The sequence below is a fragment of the Cupressus sempervirens genome, chromosome 5, assembly GCF_028749045.1.
Source record: "Cupressus sempervirens isolate cs-2001-9-10 chromosome 5, ASM2874904v1, whole genome shotgun sequence".
NCBI lineage: Eukaryota > Viridiplantae > Streptophyta > Pinopsida > Cupressales > Cupressaceae > Cupressus > Cupressus sempervirens.
In genome coordinates, this window is record NC_143122.1 from 761,174,733 (window position 1) to 761,192,747 (window position 18,015).

The window sequence follows — 18,015 nt, forward strand, 5'->3', positions numbered from 1 at the left end:
TGTTTTTGTGGTTCACTATTTCTAATCCAATCTTATTGGTATTCTTATTTTATTTTTATTTTTTTCTTTTCTTCATGTTTCTTTTTGATTCGTGAATGATCTTCAAGCCATATTTATAATGTAATGGTCAGTTATAACCCCTTTTACGTAGCCATTGGGTTAGCAAACATTTAAGATATAATACTCATTAATGTTTATTATAAATTGTAAATTTTTCATTTAAATTATAATACTTGATAATTTAATACTAACACATTTATTATCAATATATCCAATACTAATACTAATGATTGTTTTAATTGTATTTATATTTATTCATTGATACATATTGATAAAATACCATAGTAACACCAAGACACGTTCCTTCCCTTTTTGCCCCATGTCCTGGAGACAAGGCCGCACCAGGGACTTGGGGACTCCATTCCCCCATCCTCAACGGTGCCACCAAATTCCACCACCTTCCCTGAGGATGGGGAGACATCCTAGTGTTGACTATTTGCTGATTTGACTATTTATGTTCAATGTTCGATGTTCCAATTCAATGCAATGTTCACGTATTTACTCTTTTACATCTTTATATCTTATATTGCAATATATCTTTTCAAAGCTAGCATTTTAACTATCATATGAATAGTATATACTATATACAACCCCTCCCGTCCCTCGCCATCATCCCCCTGTCGTCCACCCATTATCCCCAAATTAAGGCCCCTCTATCCCCCCGTCCCGGAGACTTGTCCCCTTGCTTCACCATCCCCTCGACCCCTAGGATGGTGTAACTATGTTAAATACTAAACAATCAAAATATGGATTTACATAATTAATCATGGATCAGTTATTAAATAAGGGGTTCATGTATTTATTATTAGAGCAATAGATAGAGTACATACATTTAAAAGTCTGGTAGTATTATGAATCAACAAGGGCTCATGACACCTAAGTTGCAGGGGCCATTCCTTCGGCCTTGATCGAAGTGTCGTGTTTTTGGTCGCCCTGGTGGTGTTGGAGCTTCTTGTAGCCTTGGCTGCCTTAGAGGTTCCTATTCTTTCTACATAATGGTGGCATGTCTTCGAAGGTAACTTCATGATCCCTGATTTGGCGCTTGAATTCTATAATTTTCATGCATCCATGGTTGCCTTGGTTTCGTAAGGAGTTATGCTGAAATCTTCATGTTATGTGAACCTTCTGGTTCATAGCACCAACTATTCTAACGCATTGGCAAGCACGTGTCTAGTTGCAAAAAAGATGTAACATTTAATAAGGTTGTACCAACTAGCTATTGGTATGTTAATGTCATCGAAACTAAGGTCCTGGCCAAATTGGTTTCTTTTAGGGGATTGATTCAAATTCTCCAAACTTAACTGGTATTCATGTCAACATATTGTTGAGGTCAAAAAGTTACCATGGTAAATGTCAAAAAACTTTTTTAAGTCTTGGTCTCTCGGCTCCAACTTCTATCTTCCATCCCATAGTTTTGTATGAAAATATTTCCCCTAGCATTCTATTATTACTAAGTAATGTATCACTTTCTCCAAATTTCAAGTTTTGGGATCTCAAGTACACCAAAGAGGTTTCAATGAAGAAAGCACTTTCCCTGGTCACATGAAACCTAGAGTTCGGTATTCTTCAAATGCTTAGTAATATTCTAGTTAGCAATATTGATGGTCTTCTGGTATTGCAAGAATATTGTGGCAATGACATCATCTAGATCAGGAAGCAGAAGGTCGAAAGTTGGAACTTTCACTACCTTGGGAGGAAGACTAAAGTTGAAAGAGAACTAGAAAGGCTTCCACTTACAATGAAATACAAGAAAGATGGAGTTCTCTAAGGATCAAAGATTGACAACAAACTTTGGAATATTAAGGATACTGATGTTGGAGAGTAAGTTGAGATGGTAGAGCTCAAATAAAGCATCAATGAGAGAAAACACAACAAGGAAGAATCGTCCACCAATCTAGCCAAGTTTGGGATACTTCAGGTCACCTACTTCCCAAACTCCATGCAGTCTTTAGAGTTAATTCTCACACTGGCCAAGAACTACAATGCCAACACTTGGTCTATTATCCTACCAACTAGTGAACCCATTGCTTCATTCAACTGGGATAGTCATTGCTTTCCAGATCCCATATTACCGAGATGCCACTGTGATGATTAGGTCTTGAACTCATGAACAATTTTCCTCCACTAAGGAGAAGGCACAACGACACCTGAACAACCATTGGTTGAAGAACCTATGCAAGGATGTTCAGAAGATGTCCCTAGCATCCCCTAGTTTGATTTCATCAGACCAATCTAGGTAGGCATTATTTTTCTCTATCGGAATTTCACCAAAGCCAGCCCCAAGGAATTTTCCCCTAGATGTAATACTTCTATTATATCACATCGAGGAAGCCACATTTTGATTGGGCCAGCATTAACTCGAATCACCTCAACCTCTAAATTCCGAACTTGTAGAACATGACTTCCTATGGTGCGAGGTCAACGGCCTTACAAATTAAAGGAATCTGAGGATTGCAGACAAAAGGGGAACTAGGCACAAAGATGCAACATGCTCTCCCGTAGGAACATTTCCCCCAAATTTTATGGGATGCCTATTTTCATGCTTTTTATAGGGTGAACGACACCTTTATTTATCATAGCATCAGGGTGCTCATTAATGATGTAGGCTTCCGTCTCAGCCCAAAAGCAATGTATATAATAGAGTTGTACAAGAACTACTTCGTCCAATCCCGCCAACACACGTACATTAGAGTATCTAGTATCACACGATAGCCATTCCTCCTGTCGAAGTACTGCAACAAGAAGATCATATTGTTGGAATTTTGCCGGAAGCTATTGGAGATACACCAAATCTTTGGAGCAAAGATGATTTAGACAATGTCATTTCTGGTGACCTGTGGGAAGTATACCTAGACCCTCGCAACTACCCTAGAGGCTTAGGCTGACCTGAGCAACCTAAACCTAGTGCATTCTGACCTGCAGCACCATGATTTTGATCCTTGTGGGACAATAAAGAAGGCAATGACTCGAGGAGCCCATCCCCATATGCAACACTTTTGGGCAAATTGCCAAGACAACTTCAACATCCGGGAGAGGCATTATCACCGCATCACTAAGGCCCAGATGGAAGTACTTGGTCTCTATTCCTTTCACCAAAAGCTTTCAGATTTGGAACCAATTGAAGACCCACAATACAAGGAGTTGGGTATCAAAAAGGAAAGCCTCCCTCTGGTGGATTAGGACACCCCATAGATTTTGATAATTGAGGTCATATCAGCAGATGTCGGGGAACACGGCCATGTGCATTTAGAGAAGGTATGCCTGAGAAGGTATGCAACCATGCACATTTTAATAGATATGTTCCAAGCATAGAAAATTTAGAATTCCCTACAACCCATTTTCTGATCTTTTTTGAATTGAGAAATCTTACAACTTGCAACTTCCTATTAGTAAATTTAACTATGATATTTCTACTGCTATATGGCTAATTTATCTTCATTTGACAAGAACTTGCTTCAGTCAGAATGGGACATGAGTGTATCATACTCGAAGTTATCTCATCCACTGATTAATTAGTCCTAAATCAAAAGCTTCATAATGTAAAGTTAAACAAGATGTTGACATAATCAAAAAGTTGAGTTGACATATGCCAACATCAGTAGCCAGCCTATGATATCACCCTAAATCATGAAAAGCCTTTCTAAATTATGGATTGCATTATAATGCTGAAAATGAATTACTACAATAGCTACACACTACTGACATTCTAAATTTCTAACAAAAAGGTAAAGCTAAATCTTGGTGAGAGTCCAGCATCTATCAAACAAATTTATAGTCAAGAAATTGCCATTGGAAGCAGAAAATGATATGGGGAAACATATGGACCTTTAATTAGCAAGTGTGGAGATTTTCCACCACTTAACCCATCAGAAAAAGCATCAAAAAGCTTATCATGCAGCACTACCATCATCTCTTTATTTCCATTGGGGACACTCTCGGTAGAAGTCACAACTAGACCACAAGTAGGCTGACTTGAAAAAGCATTATCACCATTAACAGACTTTACTTTCTTAAAATATGTTGAAGACGTTCCCATTGTTGATGAAGCCTGAAGAAATTCTATACCTTGTGTCGACACAACAATTACCTACAAAGAACATATTACCTCAACAAAAATCATTTCAGACAAAGAGCAGCACGAAATGATAAACCTTCTATTCAATCCAAAATTCAAATCCATGATAATCAACCATTTCAACGTTGACAGTATACAATACATGATTGCATGCTTTTGCTTACCGTATCCTGAGGTCCAAAACAAGCAAAACAAGCACCTTGGACACATCCAATCATTTTTTCCAGCATAACCATCCTGGGTCTTGCCTTTTCTATGACTGTTTTAGACGAAGAAACCATCAACTGCTTTATTTGCAAGCATATCTGATCAGTTTTAGATGCACTTATTTGCTTTGTGGAAGTAGCTTTATTGGAAAATTTGGGATTATCCAGAATCATGATATCTGAGGAACCATCTTTATCACCAGCAACAGGTATACTAGCATAACAATCCATGCTTTCATAGATGTCAATATCTTCAAATAATCCCCATTCATCCTTACTAGATCTTGGGACCACCTTCTTAGATTCTGTTGAGCGGGTCTTCTTTCTCTTGAAAGGCCTGCAAATGAAAATTGAAAACTGAGAGTGTCTTGCAGAATCAAGCCTCCTAGAAGTCCTCTGTTGTAAGAGTTTCATGTTGTGTAAACATACATTAGTGACAGATTTTCTAAATACTGATAAAAACAATAATCATAACCAAACGTTTCAGAGTGTTCATATGCAAATGTACATATTATCCACAACACAAGCCCCGACATGATTTTTAAAGCACTGGTTCTACTTAGTTCAATTTCATATATTCAAACAACAACATTTATAGAGATAATGTGCAAGGAAGTGGTCATAAAAATAATGCACCATTAACCCTGTAAGGTAGGGATGGGAGAAAGAACCATAAACAAAACTTCAATGGAGCTCCAAACCAACATACAGCACTCCAGTAATTGTTACGGTTATTCTTAATTAGGATGAAGCCTGACTTATTTTTCCAACACATCTCTGACAGGTCAAAGTATGTCAGAGACATTTACCTCGACAGGGAAGGCAGTATGTCAATCGTAAAGGTCTTCAACCAGAAATTAGTTATTAGAGTTGCTTTAAGTTCTACTATGGTCAAGCTTGGTTAATCTTCCATAGGTGAAAATAACTTATATATTCAATCTTAATTAGTATCATTCCCTTTCGCCACATCAAGGGTTCTCTAAGTGATTTCTAATAAGTATGTTGAAGACAAAATATCTGTTTTGGGAAATGGTTGATGGATATAGAACAAAAATCTACATAGAAAAGATTTGTCCCTCCTACTCATTCCAATAAACAGATGGCCGTGAAGCGGGATTGAGAAAAGATAGAGAGTACAAGGAGATTCATGACTATATAACTCTAGTTCCCAATTTATTAATCCAAAAAAAATGCTATGATATTATTCGTTTTATTCTTTATATGAATCACCCTCCTGATGACCACCTTTCAAATTTGATAACTGAGCATCTTATTAGTACCTCTCCAGCAGCTGCACTCCAAGGGGGCCCTCACTTTAATGGCAACTGCACTGCACAAACAGCTGACAAGCAGTAAATTGCATATCAAATAAACCTTGCCCAGTACGTCCACCAGGAACCATATTTAAGAATCCATGATTCCAAAGTTCAACCAAAAATAAGATTATCTTTTGGCTAATGATGTAAAATAATACTGCAGCAAAGCATACTTGTACGCTTCTTGCTGCAAAGGTTTCTTTTGGAAGCACAATGCTATTTAAAAGATTTCCTTATGTCTTCAGGTATGTGCACCCTCCAATGGGTATACAAGATATAGGCATCACACATGTTAGGACCAAATCTGTAGTTCTTGCAGAAATAGTATAGTGAATTCTAGGGAAATCCATTGAGAAACTATATCATCACAGAATACTTAAATCTCAATACAACCTCAGAATCAAGGCCAAATTCAAAATATTTAAATATAAGATATATTTGGGAACATAAAGGTATTAGTCTTGTATGATCAGTGCCACTTGAGAGAACTTGGACTACCTGACAACTGCTCACAAACCATCTTAAGTGGAATTATGAGGGACCACGTGATGATTAAAACTTTTGTAGCAAGTACTTGGGCTTTTACTTTCTGTAGAGGCCTACATGGCCTTTTCCCTTGCTATCAGGAAAAGAATTGTAAGAAATAGATTCTAATTTCTATCCATTGGGATAATTTTATCAATGGCACACATGGAAAAAATAAAATCACTCTCAAGATTTTTGTGATGTACACAAGCTCCTCTTCCAAGAACTCCCTGAGTTGTTTCGTGAGCCTGAGGAAAGATGTTGGACTCATTGAAAATTTACATGTTCTTCTGCATACAAAGTTTTAGGTAGTATTTAATTTTCAACAAGGTCAGTCAACAAAACAAAGCTCAATAAGACGGCATTCCAAACATTATGTATTTGATGTAGGAGAAGAAATGTCTTCTAAAAAAGTCCATTATAATATCCTTTTGGTATGGCTGTGGGCAGAACTCAGCTAATGCCCATGGTTCATCTCTCATGGCACATTCTCTTTTAGGAAACAATAAAATGAACTAAGTTGCTTGCAGAGTGTTTGAGTCATACATTACTCGATAATGTTGTGTTTTATTTCCTTTTTTTGGGAGGGAAAAAACTGCAAAGTGATTTTTCCCCAGTTCAATCCCTGATTCTTTATTCAAGTTAGGGCAAAAGTTAAATATTATTAAAGAGGTTTGGGCTTTGAAAACTAAAACCAAGATTCAATACCAAGCTAAAGTCAAAAGTCAGCCTTAATTTACCAAAGGGTTTAGCTTCTTTGTTCCATGGGACAAATGATCAAATTTCTTCCTTCCTAGCTTCCGTAGGACGAGTCTTTACATTTAATTATCATGCTTTGATGTTTTCTTGGCAATAACAGAGGACACATTCTTTCAAGATAAAATATAATAAAATTCTCATTGCTAAAAGTCTTCCAATGTATGGAGCATGGACCAACTATCAATCACTTCAAATATCACACACAACTAAGATAGCATTGTGTATGTTCATAGAATATTTTCTTCCTAACAGTATGAACCATTAACTCGGGTTCAAGAACAAGGACCCCATTCTCTTAGTGACTGTCCACAACTTGGTTAAACTTTAGATCAGATTATGTGTATTGAGGCAGATTTAATTATTAATGCAATGGATTAGAATCAACACTGTTATGATATTTTCAGTCTGATATAATTCTCCTCTTTTATTTGGCAGAAATAATCCAAAGAAAATTGTGTGTGTGTGTGTGCAAGTGCGAAGAATGTGTTACATGTAATAGCAGTCACTTGATATTGCATGTGTTTTCCAAGAACACTTCAATCCAATATATATATTATTATGAGGAGACATATCTCTACGTGAGTCTCGTTCATGCAGAGACATGTCTCTACATTGAGACATGCCCCTTCCCTTTACCATTGTCTACACTAATCAATGATCAGCTATTATGCCGCTGATTAAACATTACTTGGCATGAGGGATTACAATATATGATCTGCAGATGAAATATGTGTATCGAACACATATGTTCGAACGGTAAAATTGTTCGAACATATATATATGTTTGGTCTTATATATGTCAAAATGTCTTTTACAAACACTAATGTATTATGTGTAATCGGCATTCCAAGAAAACAGCTGATCATTGATCGACATTCACAGTTTGATTGATCTTCAGAAATATCATTATTAATAATTATTGGATTAATAAAATACATGACATATTTGTGTGTGAGTGTGTGTAAATCCAATAAACATTAATAATATGAAATTATGAATAACAATATCACAAAAATGGATAGTCATTGAATGTACAAGTGTAACAGATAATGATTTGATTTCATCGATTGGGCTTATTCAACCAAAGCTACAAGTCAACAACACTCTCTCTTAGCTTGGGAAGATAATTTCTATCATCTCACCGCAATATTCAAGAACATCAACATGACATCCATTTTAATATATGTTACCTCGCAGTATCATTAGGAGTATGGTATGACCCTGAATATCAACCATATGATATTCACCATACTCATATCTTTTCCGGTATAAGCATAGGCATCAATTCTCATGATGCCTACCAAAGAATTTGTTCATGGGATATCCACAAATGCTATAATTCATAGCATTCACCATGACATGTCTCAGCAATACAACGTATTGTGTAAGAGATATGAACTATCATTATATGTGCATAGATATCAACCATATGATAGTCATCATTATAGTAGGTTAAGCTATTGTTAAAGTCATCACTTTACAAAAGAGTTTATTAATAAAACATCTTTTAAACATTTGTACAATAGATTTATTGAGACTCAACCTCAAATAAAATTTTACAATTTTACCATACCAAGCTTACCTCTAAAGTGATCCACTTTTATCTTAGAAAGTGGCTTGGTTAGGATATCTGCAGTTTTCTCATCAGTACTAATGTGTCTCAGTTGTATAACATTTCTCTCCACCGTATCTCTAGTATAGTGGTAGGGGATTTCAATGTGCTTGGATCTATCATGAAATACTAGGTTTAAAGAAAGCTTATACAACTTTGATTATCATAGTGATCCATGGTTTGTCAAAACAAACCCACCAACAATTTTCTCAGCCATACAACTTCTCGGGCTCCCATGGATGTTGCAATATACTCAGCTTCAATCAAGCTTTGTGCAACTGAGGATTGCTTCCTGCTAAACCAAGAGATGATGGCTGGTCCCAAGCTAAAACAACATCCAGAGGTACTTAGTGATCAATAACATTTCCAGCTGAGTCTGAGTCTGAATATCCATGTAGATTTAGATCTATGTTATCATATTTCAATCCATATCCAATAGTCCCTTGTAGGTATCTCATAATATGTTTTACCACAATGAGGTGTAATTTTCTTGGTTCACACATAAACTAGCTAAGGGCATTTGTCACATAGAAAATGTATGGTCTGGTGTTTACCAAATACATGAGGAATCCAATTATCTGTTGATAGAGAGTAGGATCAACAAGTTATGATTCTGATGTTGCTTCTTTTAGCTTATGTAGATTTGTCTCCATAGGTGTAGACATAGGCTTGCAGTCCATCATTTTGAATTTGTTTAAAACATCAATGGTATATTTACCTTGATTTAGGATAATATCATCATACACTTTTCTTCTTGCCATACTTATAGACCAAGAAAATAGTGTAGGATGCCAAATCTTTCATGACAAATTCGGAAGCAAGTTCTTGTTTACATTTGGTGATAAGATGATCTTCTCCTATGATTAGTAAGTCATCAACCTAAAGAATGAGAATCAACATATCACCATTTTTTAAATAAAGACTAGGATATGCATCATTTTTGGAAAATTCTAATTTAGAGAGATAATTGTCTATTCTTTCATGCCAAGCTCGAGGAGCTTGTTTGAGACCATATAGAGCCTTCATTAACTTACTAACATGATAGGCACTATTATGAACAACAAATCCTTTTGGTTGTTCTAAGTATACTTCCTCTTCTATGATGTCATTAAGAAATGCAATCTTTACATCCATCTAGTGAATTTTCCACCCTTTTGATGCAGCAGTAGCAATTACTGCCCTGATTGAGGTGTAACAAGCAACTGGGGAGAATGTCTCTTCTTAATCAATTCCTTCCTTTTGTGACAACCCTCTGGTGACAAATCTTGTCTTATGTTTTTCGATACTTCCATCTATTGCATGCTTGATTTTGAAGAGCAATTTGGATGATACAATTGATTTTCCTTTTGGTCTAGGTATGATGTCCTAGGCACCATTCTTTAAAATAGATTGATATTATTCAACCATGGCATTCTTCCAAACTTGATTTTGCAGTGCTACTTTAACATTAGGAGGTTCAGATTTTATAAGTTAACTCATGAGAGAAACATAGTTTGAATAGTCTCTATGTTTCTTTCTTTCTCTAAAAGAACACTTAAGCGCTGCATAGTTTTATGCTTCTTCGATTATTTTTCTTGCCCAAAGTGGCCTTTTCCAAGTCACAGTAGTGTCACTAGGTTCAGGAGTAGGGTTTTGAGGTTCATTATCGTCTACAAGTGTCTCCCTCTGAATTTCAAGTCTAAGATCCTGTTCTATATATCTTCCTCAAAAATTACATCTCTATTGAGCTCAATTTGTTTCTAACCAAGAATGTAAATTTTGAAAGCTTTGGATGATTCACTATATACGACAAATATTTCTTTCTTCCCTAGTGGTTATAGTTTCGACCTTTTCTCTTTGGCGATGTGAATTTAGACTAGACAACCAAATATTATAAGGTGGCTTATATCAAGTTTCGTTCCAATATATGCTTCTTCAAGGGTTATATAGTCTAGATACGAGTGAGGACATCTATTTTGTATGTATCATAGTAACGAGAATCGCCCAAAAATCGCCTGAATCGGTGATTCCGCGACCAAATTCATGTTGTGCGATTTTTTTTGCATCGTGTATCGGTATCGCCGATTTCTAGGCCATGAACCGCCTAAATCGGCAAAATTGCCAAAATCGGGTATGAATCGCCCACGGCATGTAAAAAGGGAAGTTGAAATTTTTTTTTAAATGACTTGTTTTTTTCACTTTGTTTTTGACCTATTCTCTTTGTTATAACCCTAAAGGGCCTTCTATTTGTTAAGCATGAGTATAAGAGAGGAAAAGTGAGAGAGAAGAAGAGAAAAGAAAAGCCATAGGTTTCCCACCGGCAAGAAGGAGGAGCACCAAAGAGATCAGCAAGCCATTTGGGGAGCCCATCAATTGCTTTGGGAACATTAAAGAGCCAATATTAACACTCCTCAACTCATTTGCAAGAGGTAAGTGCTTATTTTTTTCTTGCATGTTAGTGTATTATGCATTTTTTGTTAAATTTTTAGCGTATTATGCGTTTTTTGTTAAATTTCTATAGTTTTCAAGAATTTTAGTGTAAATCTTGAATGTTCTTTATTTTTACTAAATTGCAAGCTAGGGTTTGTTGTTTTCTAATTTTTATTAGCTTCAAACTTTGATATTTTACATAAAAAAAATTATTGCAGCAGCCTTTGCTCTCATTTTTCGCAAATTCCAATGGGTAAAAAAGATGAATGTTGGAAATATAATGAAGAATCAAAAAAAATGCATGTTTTGTAAAGAAAAAATAACTTCCGGGGGTATTTATAGATTGAAATTCCACATTGCTGCTATACCTGGACATGATGTTACAGTTTGCACTCACCAAACTCCTAAGGCAAAACGCACTTGCTTAATGGCATTAGAAAAAATTGAAAAAGACAAAGCAAATAGGAAAATGCATGTTGAAGGGTTAAGGGGTATTGGCTCCCATGTTCCCGCACCCACAGCCGCATCCACATCTGCATCTGCATCTGCATCAGCTTCCGCATCCGTAGGTTGTGTTGGAGAGGGTTCTTTTAGGCCTCCTTTTTAACCTAGTTCTTCTGCTCGTGCTAGTGCTAGTGCTAGTGCTAGTCGGTCACATACTGAGACAGAGTACCACACCAACCTATTGCAGCCTAGAGTGCGGAAAAATAGAATGGATAGTTACTTTGTGCCCCGCACTACTCCTGGTTCCCAACCCACGCTTGAGGGCATGGATTTGAACAAGGAGATTCACGATGCTGCCAGAAAGGAGATATGCAAATTTTGGTACTTTTGCAACATTCCATTTATTGCAGCCAGGTAATTGATTATTTTTTCTTTGTTTTCCTTAAAGTTAAAATTAAAAGTAACAGTAAAACTTTAATTATATCAACTTGTTTTATAATTTGAGTCTTTGACATCTAAACTTTTATTTGTGACAGGGCTCCTTATTGGCAGAATATGATAGACGCGGTTGCTATTTGTGGTTCGAGGTTTAAAGCCCCAACTGAGGCTGAGTTGAGCGGATAACTCCTGGATGAGATGGTAGAGGACATGAGGGTTGACCTCGAGGAGAACCGAAAGGAATGGATTGCAAAGGGTTGCACCATCATGATTGATGGTTGGACCGATAGGAGGAATAGAACACTCCTCAATTTTCTTGTATCCTGTGGAGGAGATTGATCATTCTACTTTCCTACATACACTGTAAATTTTGATTTGTTGAATGCTAATTCGTTAATGATCCATTTAATATTATAATTCGTTGTTTTGTTACTTGTAGGATATACCATGTTCATAAAATCCATTGATGCTTCCGCACATGTGAAAAATGCCACATATTTATGTGAGGCTATTGAGTAAGTTATAGCAGAGGTGGGGGAACAAAATGTGATCCAGGTGGTGACGGATAATGCAGCAAATTATGTTGCAACAGGTAAACTTTTAACTTTGCAAGTTTTGAAAATAAATTTATTTGAATTTTGAAATTTGAGTTTCTAATTGACTTAAAATTGTTGTAGGTAAACTTTTGATGGAGAGGCACCCCACCATATTTTGGTCCCCTTGTGCGGCACATTGCATTGACCTCATGTTGGAGGAAATTGGCAAACTTGAGTTTGTCAAGTCGTGTGGAAAGGGCAAAAAAATATGCAAATTCATTTATAATCATGCATTTGTCCTTAGCACAATGAGGAAGTACACAAAAGGCAAGGAGTTAGCTTGCCCAGGTATCACGAGGTTTGCCTCGAATTTCATCACCTTGCAGTCCTTGTTGACATCAAGGGATGGATTGAGGAGCATGTTTGTTGGGCAGGAGTGGATTTGCTCTTCCTATGCTACGACCATTGTAGGGTTAGATGTGGCGGATTGCATATTTGATGAGGATAGTTTTTGGAAACCCGCTAGAGAAATCCTTAAGGTAAATTTATTGCAATTTAACATTTAGTATTTTGCTTTTACTTTAAGTTATATTATTTTATATTTAAGTTTTGACTCAAATTTTTTGTTTTACTTTATATATAGGTCACTGAGCCCCTTGTAGCTTTGCTACGAACTGCTGATGGGGAGATGCCCTCCATGGGCTACATTTATGAGGGCATGGATAGGGCCAAGGAGGCCATCAGAGCCCAATATGCAGGAATGTAGGAGATGTATGGCCCTATTTGGGACATCATCGATAGGAGATGGCAGAATCAGCTCCATCGACCCATCCACGCAGCAACTTACTATTTGAATCCGGCATTTTGTTTCCGTCCTGAGTTCAAGGTGGATGCGGAGGTTCTCACTGGCTTATACACAGTGATTCATAGATTGAGTAGCGATGAAAATAGCGCTGCTGCGATTGTTGAGCTAGACCAGTTCAACAATAAGGAGGGGCCACTTTTCTCTGGCAGGATGGCCATAAATGCTTAGACAACACTACAGTCAGGTAAAAATTAAATAATATATTCAATGTTCATGAATCTAGATTCTAAACTTAAAGTTGATTATATAATGAATTAATTTTAGAGTTGTAATTTGTAAATGAGACTAATTGTTTTTGTTTTTTCCTTATTTCAGATAGATGGTGGCAAATGTTTGGGGCCACAACCCCAAACCTTCAAAAAATTGCCATCCGCATTCTGAGTCTGTCGGGCAGCGCTTCTGGATGTGAGCGTAGTTGGTCCATGTTCGAGCACATCCACTCGAAGAGGAGAAACAGGTTGACAGTGCAGAGGTTGAATGATCTTGTCTTTGTTCATTACAACCTTCGTCTTAGGATCAAACAGATTTTGGGCGCTGACTCCTCTCCAATCATTCTGGAGGAGATTGATCCAGAATCAGAGTGGATCACAGGGACCGTGGATCCAGTCTTCACTGAGGAAGACCGCGCGTGGGTTGACCAGGTGGATGTAGAGGATGAGGCTGTGACCAGGGCAGAGGAGGCAGCTAGAGCACGTTCAGGCATTGGTAGACGCACACGCGCACGCACAGACGCAAGCCCTAGTGACGTTATTCATGAGCCCATTGCCCATGCAGGGGACATGGCTCGGCGGTCCTCTAGGACCTACCTTACGCGCCTTTCTCATAAGCAAACTGGATACTCAGAGGCTGAGGTTGAGGCTGCAGCAGAGCTAGAGGATGATGAGGCTTGAGTTGGAGCCTTGTTTTTATATTTTGTTTACACTATATAGATAGTGATAGTGATACTGACTCACTGATAGACATGTTTCAAACTTTCATGGATCTTCATCTTAGATTTATACATACATTTATGATTTGATGTCTTATAGATCTTCATGATTTCATCTTACTGATTCTATGATTTGAATTATTATGATCAATTGATTTTTATTTACTTCAGCTAGCATACAATTTACATTTTAGTACATAATGATAACATAGTTACGTGTGTGATGGATTTTATGTTTCATGTTTATGTATGTTAGATTCTATTTGATGATGTTATAGTGTTTTTAAGTTATATTCAATAAAGGGTGCATGAAATAAGTCTTAAATTGTTAAAATCTTTACATTTAAAGGGTTTTTTCAAATTTGCCGATTCATTGCCGATTCACCGGTGATTCACCCCCGATTCACAATTCGATTCGGCCGTGCCGATTCCAATACGATTCCGATTCACGTTACTTTGGTATGTATACATCTATGCTAGAATGAAATGTGAAGGTTTTGATCATGTCTCATGGCTTTGGCTAACTGTACTATTGTCCTATTTTTCCTTTCAACTACCCATTTTGTTGTGGTTTGTAAGGAACGGTGTACTCCCTCTTAATCCCAGCTATACTACGAAATTATTCAAAGCTCTCATAAATATATTCTCCCCCATTATCAGACCTAAGGTTTTTATTCTTTTCCCAGAGATATTTTCAACTAAGGCTTTGAATTCTTTAAATCTTATAGGACCTCATTAGATTCTTCAAATTCCAGGAACTAAATCCAAATTTTCTTTGAATGGTCATCAACAAAGATAACATAATACAAAAATCCTCCTAAGAAGGATACTAACATTGGCTCACATAAGTCGGTATGAATAAGTTCAAGGATACTACTTGATTTGCTCTTGTTGTTATGAAAAGTCTCTTTTGTATTCTTACCTAAAACACACCCCTTACATATTCCTTTATGATCCTAATTTAGTTTAGGTAAACCTTGAACAATTTTCTCCATAGAGGGTATGGCACGATAATGAAGATGTCCTAACCTCCTATGCCATATTTCATTAGTAGTTCAGAAGTCATGAAACAATGAATATGTAATATCCCTCCAGGACTATTTTTATGAAGATAGATAAATAAAACATATATAACATATTAATTATTTTATATTAGCTTCAAATTTCCAAATCCATTGAACTAATATAAATTAATTAATAATATAAGGAAATAATAAACACTTCTTTATGAAGTCAGTCAACCGGTTTTTGGTCAATTCATGGGAATTCTACCCGATTTCCTCAATTTAAATTTGTTCCTTGAGCACTTGAATGGCAGGCTTGTTGTGGAAAATATTGTGTTGAAGTAGCAGAGAGTAAATTCCTTTCGTCAAAATCTTTCTGACCTAGTGGAAGCAACGGGGCACATCCAGACTTTGGCAGAATAAGCAAATTCATATAGCGGAGAAGTAACTGTGGTTACGAGCGCATAACAATTGGCCTACAATCGTCATGTGTGTGGCAGAAGGAACTATTCAGAAATACATCCTCTTGTCGTAACCTACAAAAAGACAAGGAATTCATTTTGTCTACTTGGCGGCTTTCCCCATTTCTCTGGCAGAAGTTGACTATCAGGTATAGGAAGACCCACACAACATGCATTTCTCACAGTGTTAACCGATACGTCAATGTTTCCAATTGGAAGTAAATGACACACAACATGGGGCAAAGGTTGCAAGTTGGAAGGCCATAGTGTCTACACTCCATGTTAACCAGACATAGTTTCCACGAATTGATTTATTGGCTGCTACTCTATTAAATTGCGATTCTTATGTAGAGGAAAAACGTTGAATAAGACACTCCAATTACCGTCATGAGTAGACTTTCAGTTGCCGACGTGGTATTTTACAATTGTTGAAGCCCAGAATTTTACATACTCTAACCAAGAAGTTGCATTCATTTCTAGAATCCCACAAACTGTTATTACATTTTGAGCAAAGAAAAGTTGGAGTGGTAATCCAGTAGTTCAAACAAAAACTCCACGTGCAAGTTCCTATGACCTCAAGTATTATTTGCATATAGTTGTATTGTTGGAACTGTCGTTGTTGTTACACCAAAAGCTCGAGCTATCAATGAATGTCACAACAGCCAAAGACAAGAATCCATGTAAGGCGATTAAACACGTCACAAATCCGTCAATCTATGTTAAACAATACCTTCACGTAGAGGGGACGAAGGCACCAACCTCCCAACAATCCCCCCCTCAGCATGACCCAAGGGATTTGAACCTATAACCCAACACTTTGATACCAATTGAAGAGCACACGATTATACTGAGAGGGGGGCGGTGAATCAATATAATAGGTAATTTGCCAATTTAAAACTCTTATCCAAACAATTAACTTCAAATGTTGAAATGAACAATTAGGTACATGAACACAATAACACAAGATTTACGTCGAAACCCAAAGCGGGAGAAAACCACAGCAAATAAATGCTTTCTTCTATAAATTGTTCTTTTATAATAGTTTGTAGGCTTCAACCTACTAGAGGCTAGAGGCTACTGCCTCTATGTTTATGAGCACTGACTCCCACACTTCGCAAGCTCCGACCTATAGGAAGCTCCAAGTTCAATTCTTCAAGTTCGGCGATCTGATTATAAATGTTGATTGCTCTAATCCGATCTGACAATCTACCAACACCAACAATCTGCCTCAAGCAACTAGGTCTGTTCAGTAACTAGAAACTTATTAACTTGGCCAACTAAGAAATCCTCCTTGTGCAACCTCTGCAATTGCTAGTCAAATTCAATCTTCTGCCACCCCACAACTAAATTCACAAGTGTGATTTCCACTCTTCCAACAGCCAATCTATCTCTTACCACCTTGCACTAGCCTTCGGTCGATATAGATCAGGACGTCAACTTCTATCACTCCACAACAAGACATACAAGTCAAGTCACACAATTCCAAGTGCTTGTTCTACTCTAATGTACAACCAGCAACCAACTTCGATACCACTTGACGTAGTCAAGGACACAGAATCAACAATGGAGATGTCCAACCTTGCACCAAGAATATGCAATAGCAAAAATGGCTAAACAAACTACCAAGCATTGAACACAATTGGAAGAAACATCACTAGATTATCATCAAGTTGGCTTGGAAATGTAGATATTACATAGCTATTGTCAATATACAGCTACTACAGGTTTGCAACTAATCATCCCTCAAAATTATGAAACCACAAAGAGACCAGAGTTATCCCAGTTACTTTTCCAAATCTATTCGACCTCCTAATCATGTAGCATCTTCTGATTAAGTTCCAAAGCAACCTGTTAATCAACTTCATCAGAATCGGAGTCCTCAAAGTATGCCCACATGAAATGGTTCGCCTTGCCCTTAGGCCAAAAAGGGCAATCATGATCCTCGTTGTAAGGCTCCTTGCACCAATAGCATAATTTCTTCTTCCTCAACTCTTCTCATGTCTCCTCATCCATCATAGGTGCTGATTTTTTTTTCTTGTCTGATTGTTGGGGAGTCTCATTGCTTGTTGAAGGGATTTCCTTATGGAAGCTCTTGCTCTATGGTGCTGCAAACTCCATGCTCCTTGCCTTCTTCATTGCCTCCTGAAGAGTAGGAGAGTCAAAGGCTTTTATCCATCCTCTCATAGGCTCCAATAAGCCGTCCATGAATAACACTATCAGTCGTCTCTCTAAGATGTTGGAAACCATCATTGATAATCTCTAAAATTCTCCAATGTAACTCTCCAAACTCCCAACTTGCTTGAGTTGAGCCAAATCTCTGAAGTATGATTCTGGGTCTTTCTTGTCAAAGCGTTCCACCAATCTATCCACAAACTCC

At 37.2% G+C, this 18,015-nt stretch overlaps 1 protein-coding gene across 8 annotated transcripts in view; it reads right to left on the reverse strand.

Annotated features, from left to right (window-relative positions):
- The window catches only part of LOC149558135 (uncharacterized), a 216,360-nt gene that overhangs the window by 100,314 nt on the left and 98,031 nt on the right, over positions 1-18,015 (reverse strand). For all 8 annotated transcript variants that reach the window (XR_016364985.1, XR_016364984.1, XR_016364986.1 and 5 more), the window contains exons 3-4: positions 4,300-4,678; positions 3,886-4,147 (exon numbers count right to left, since the gene is read on the reverse strand). Coding sequence is in view for 5 of the 8 variants with exons in the window: in XM_089832513.1 (XP_089688639.1) it covers positions 3,886-4,147; positions 4,300-4,678 (641 nt within the window). In the remaining 3 variants the exon portion in view is untranslated. The remainder of the gene's footprint in view (positions 1-3,885; positions 4,148-4,299; positions 4,679-18,015) is intronic.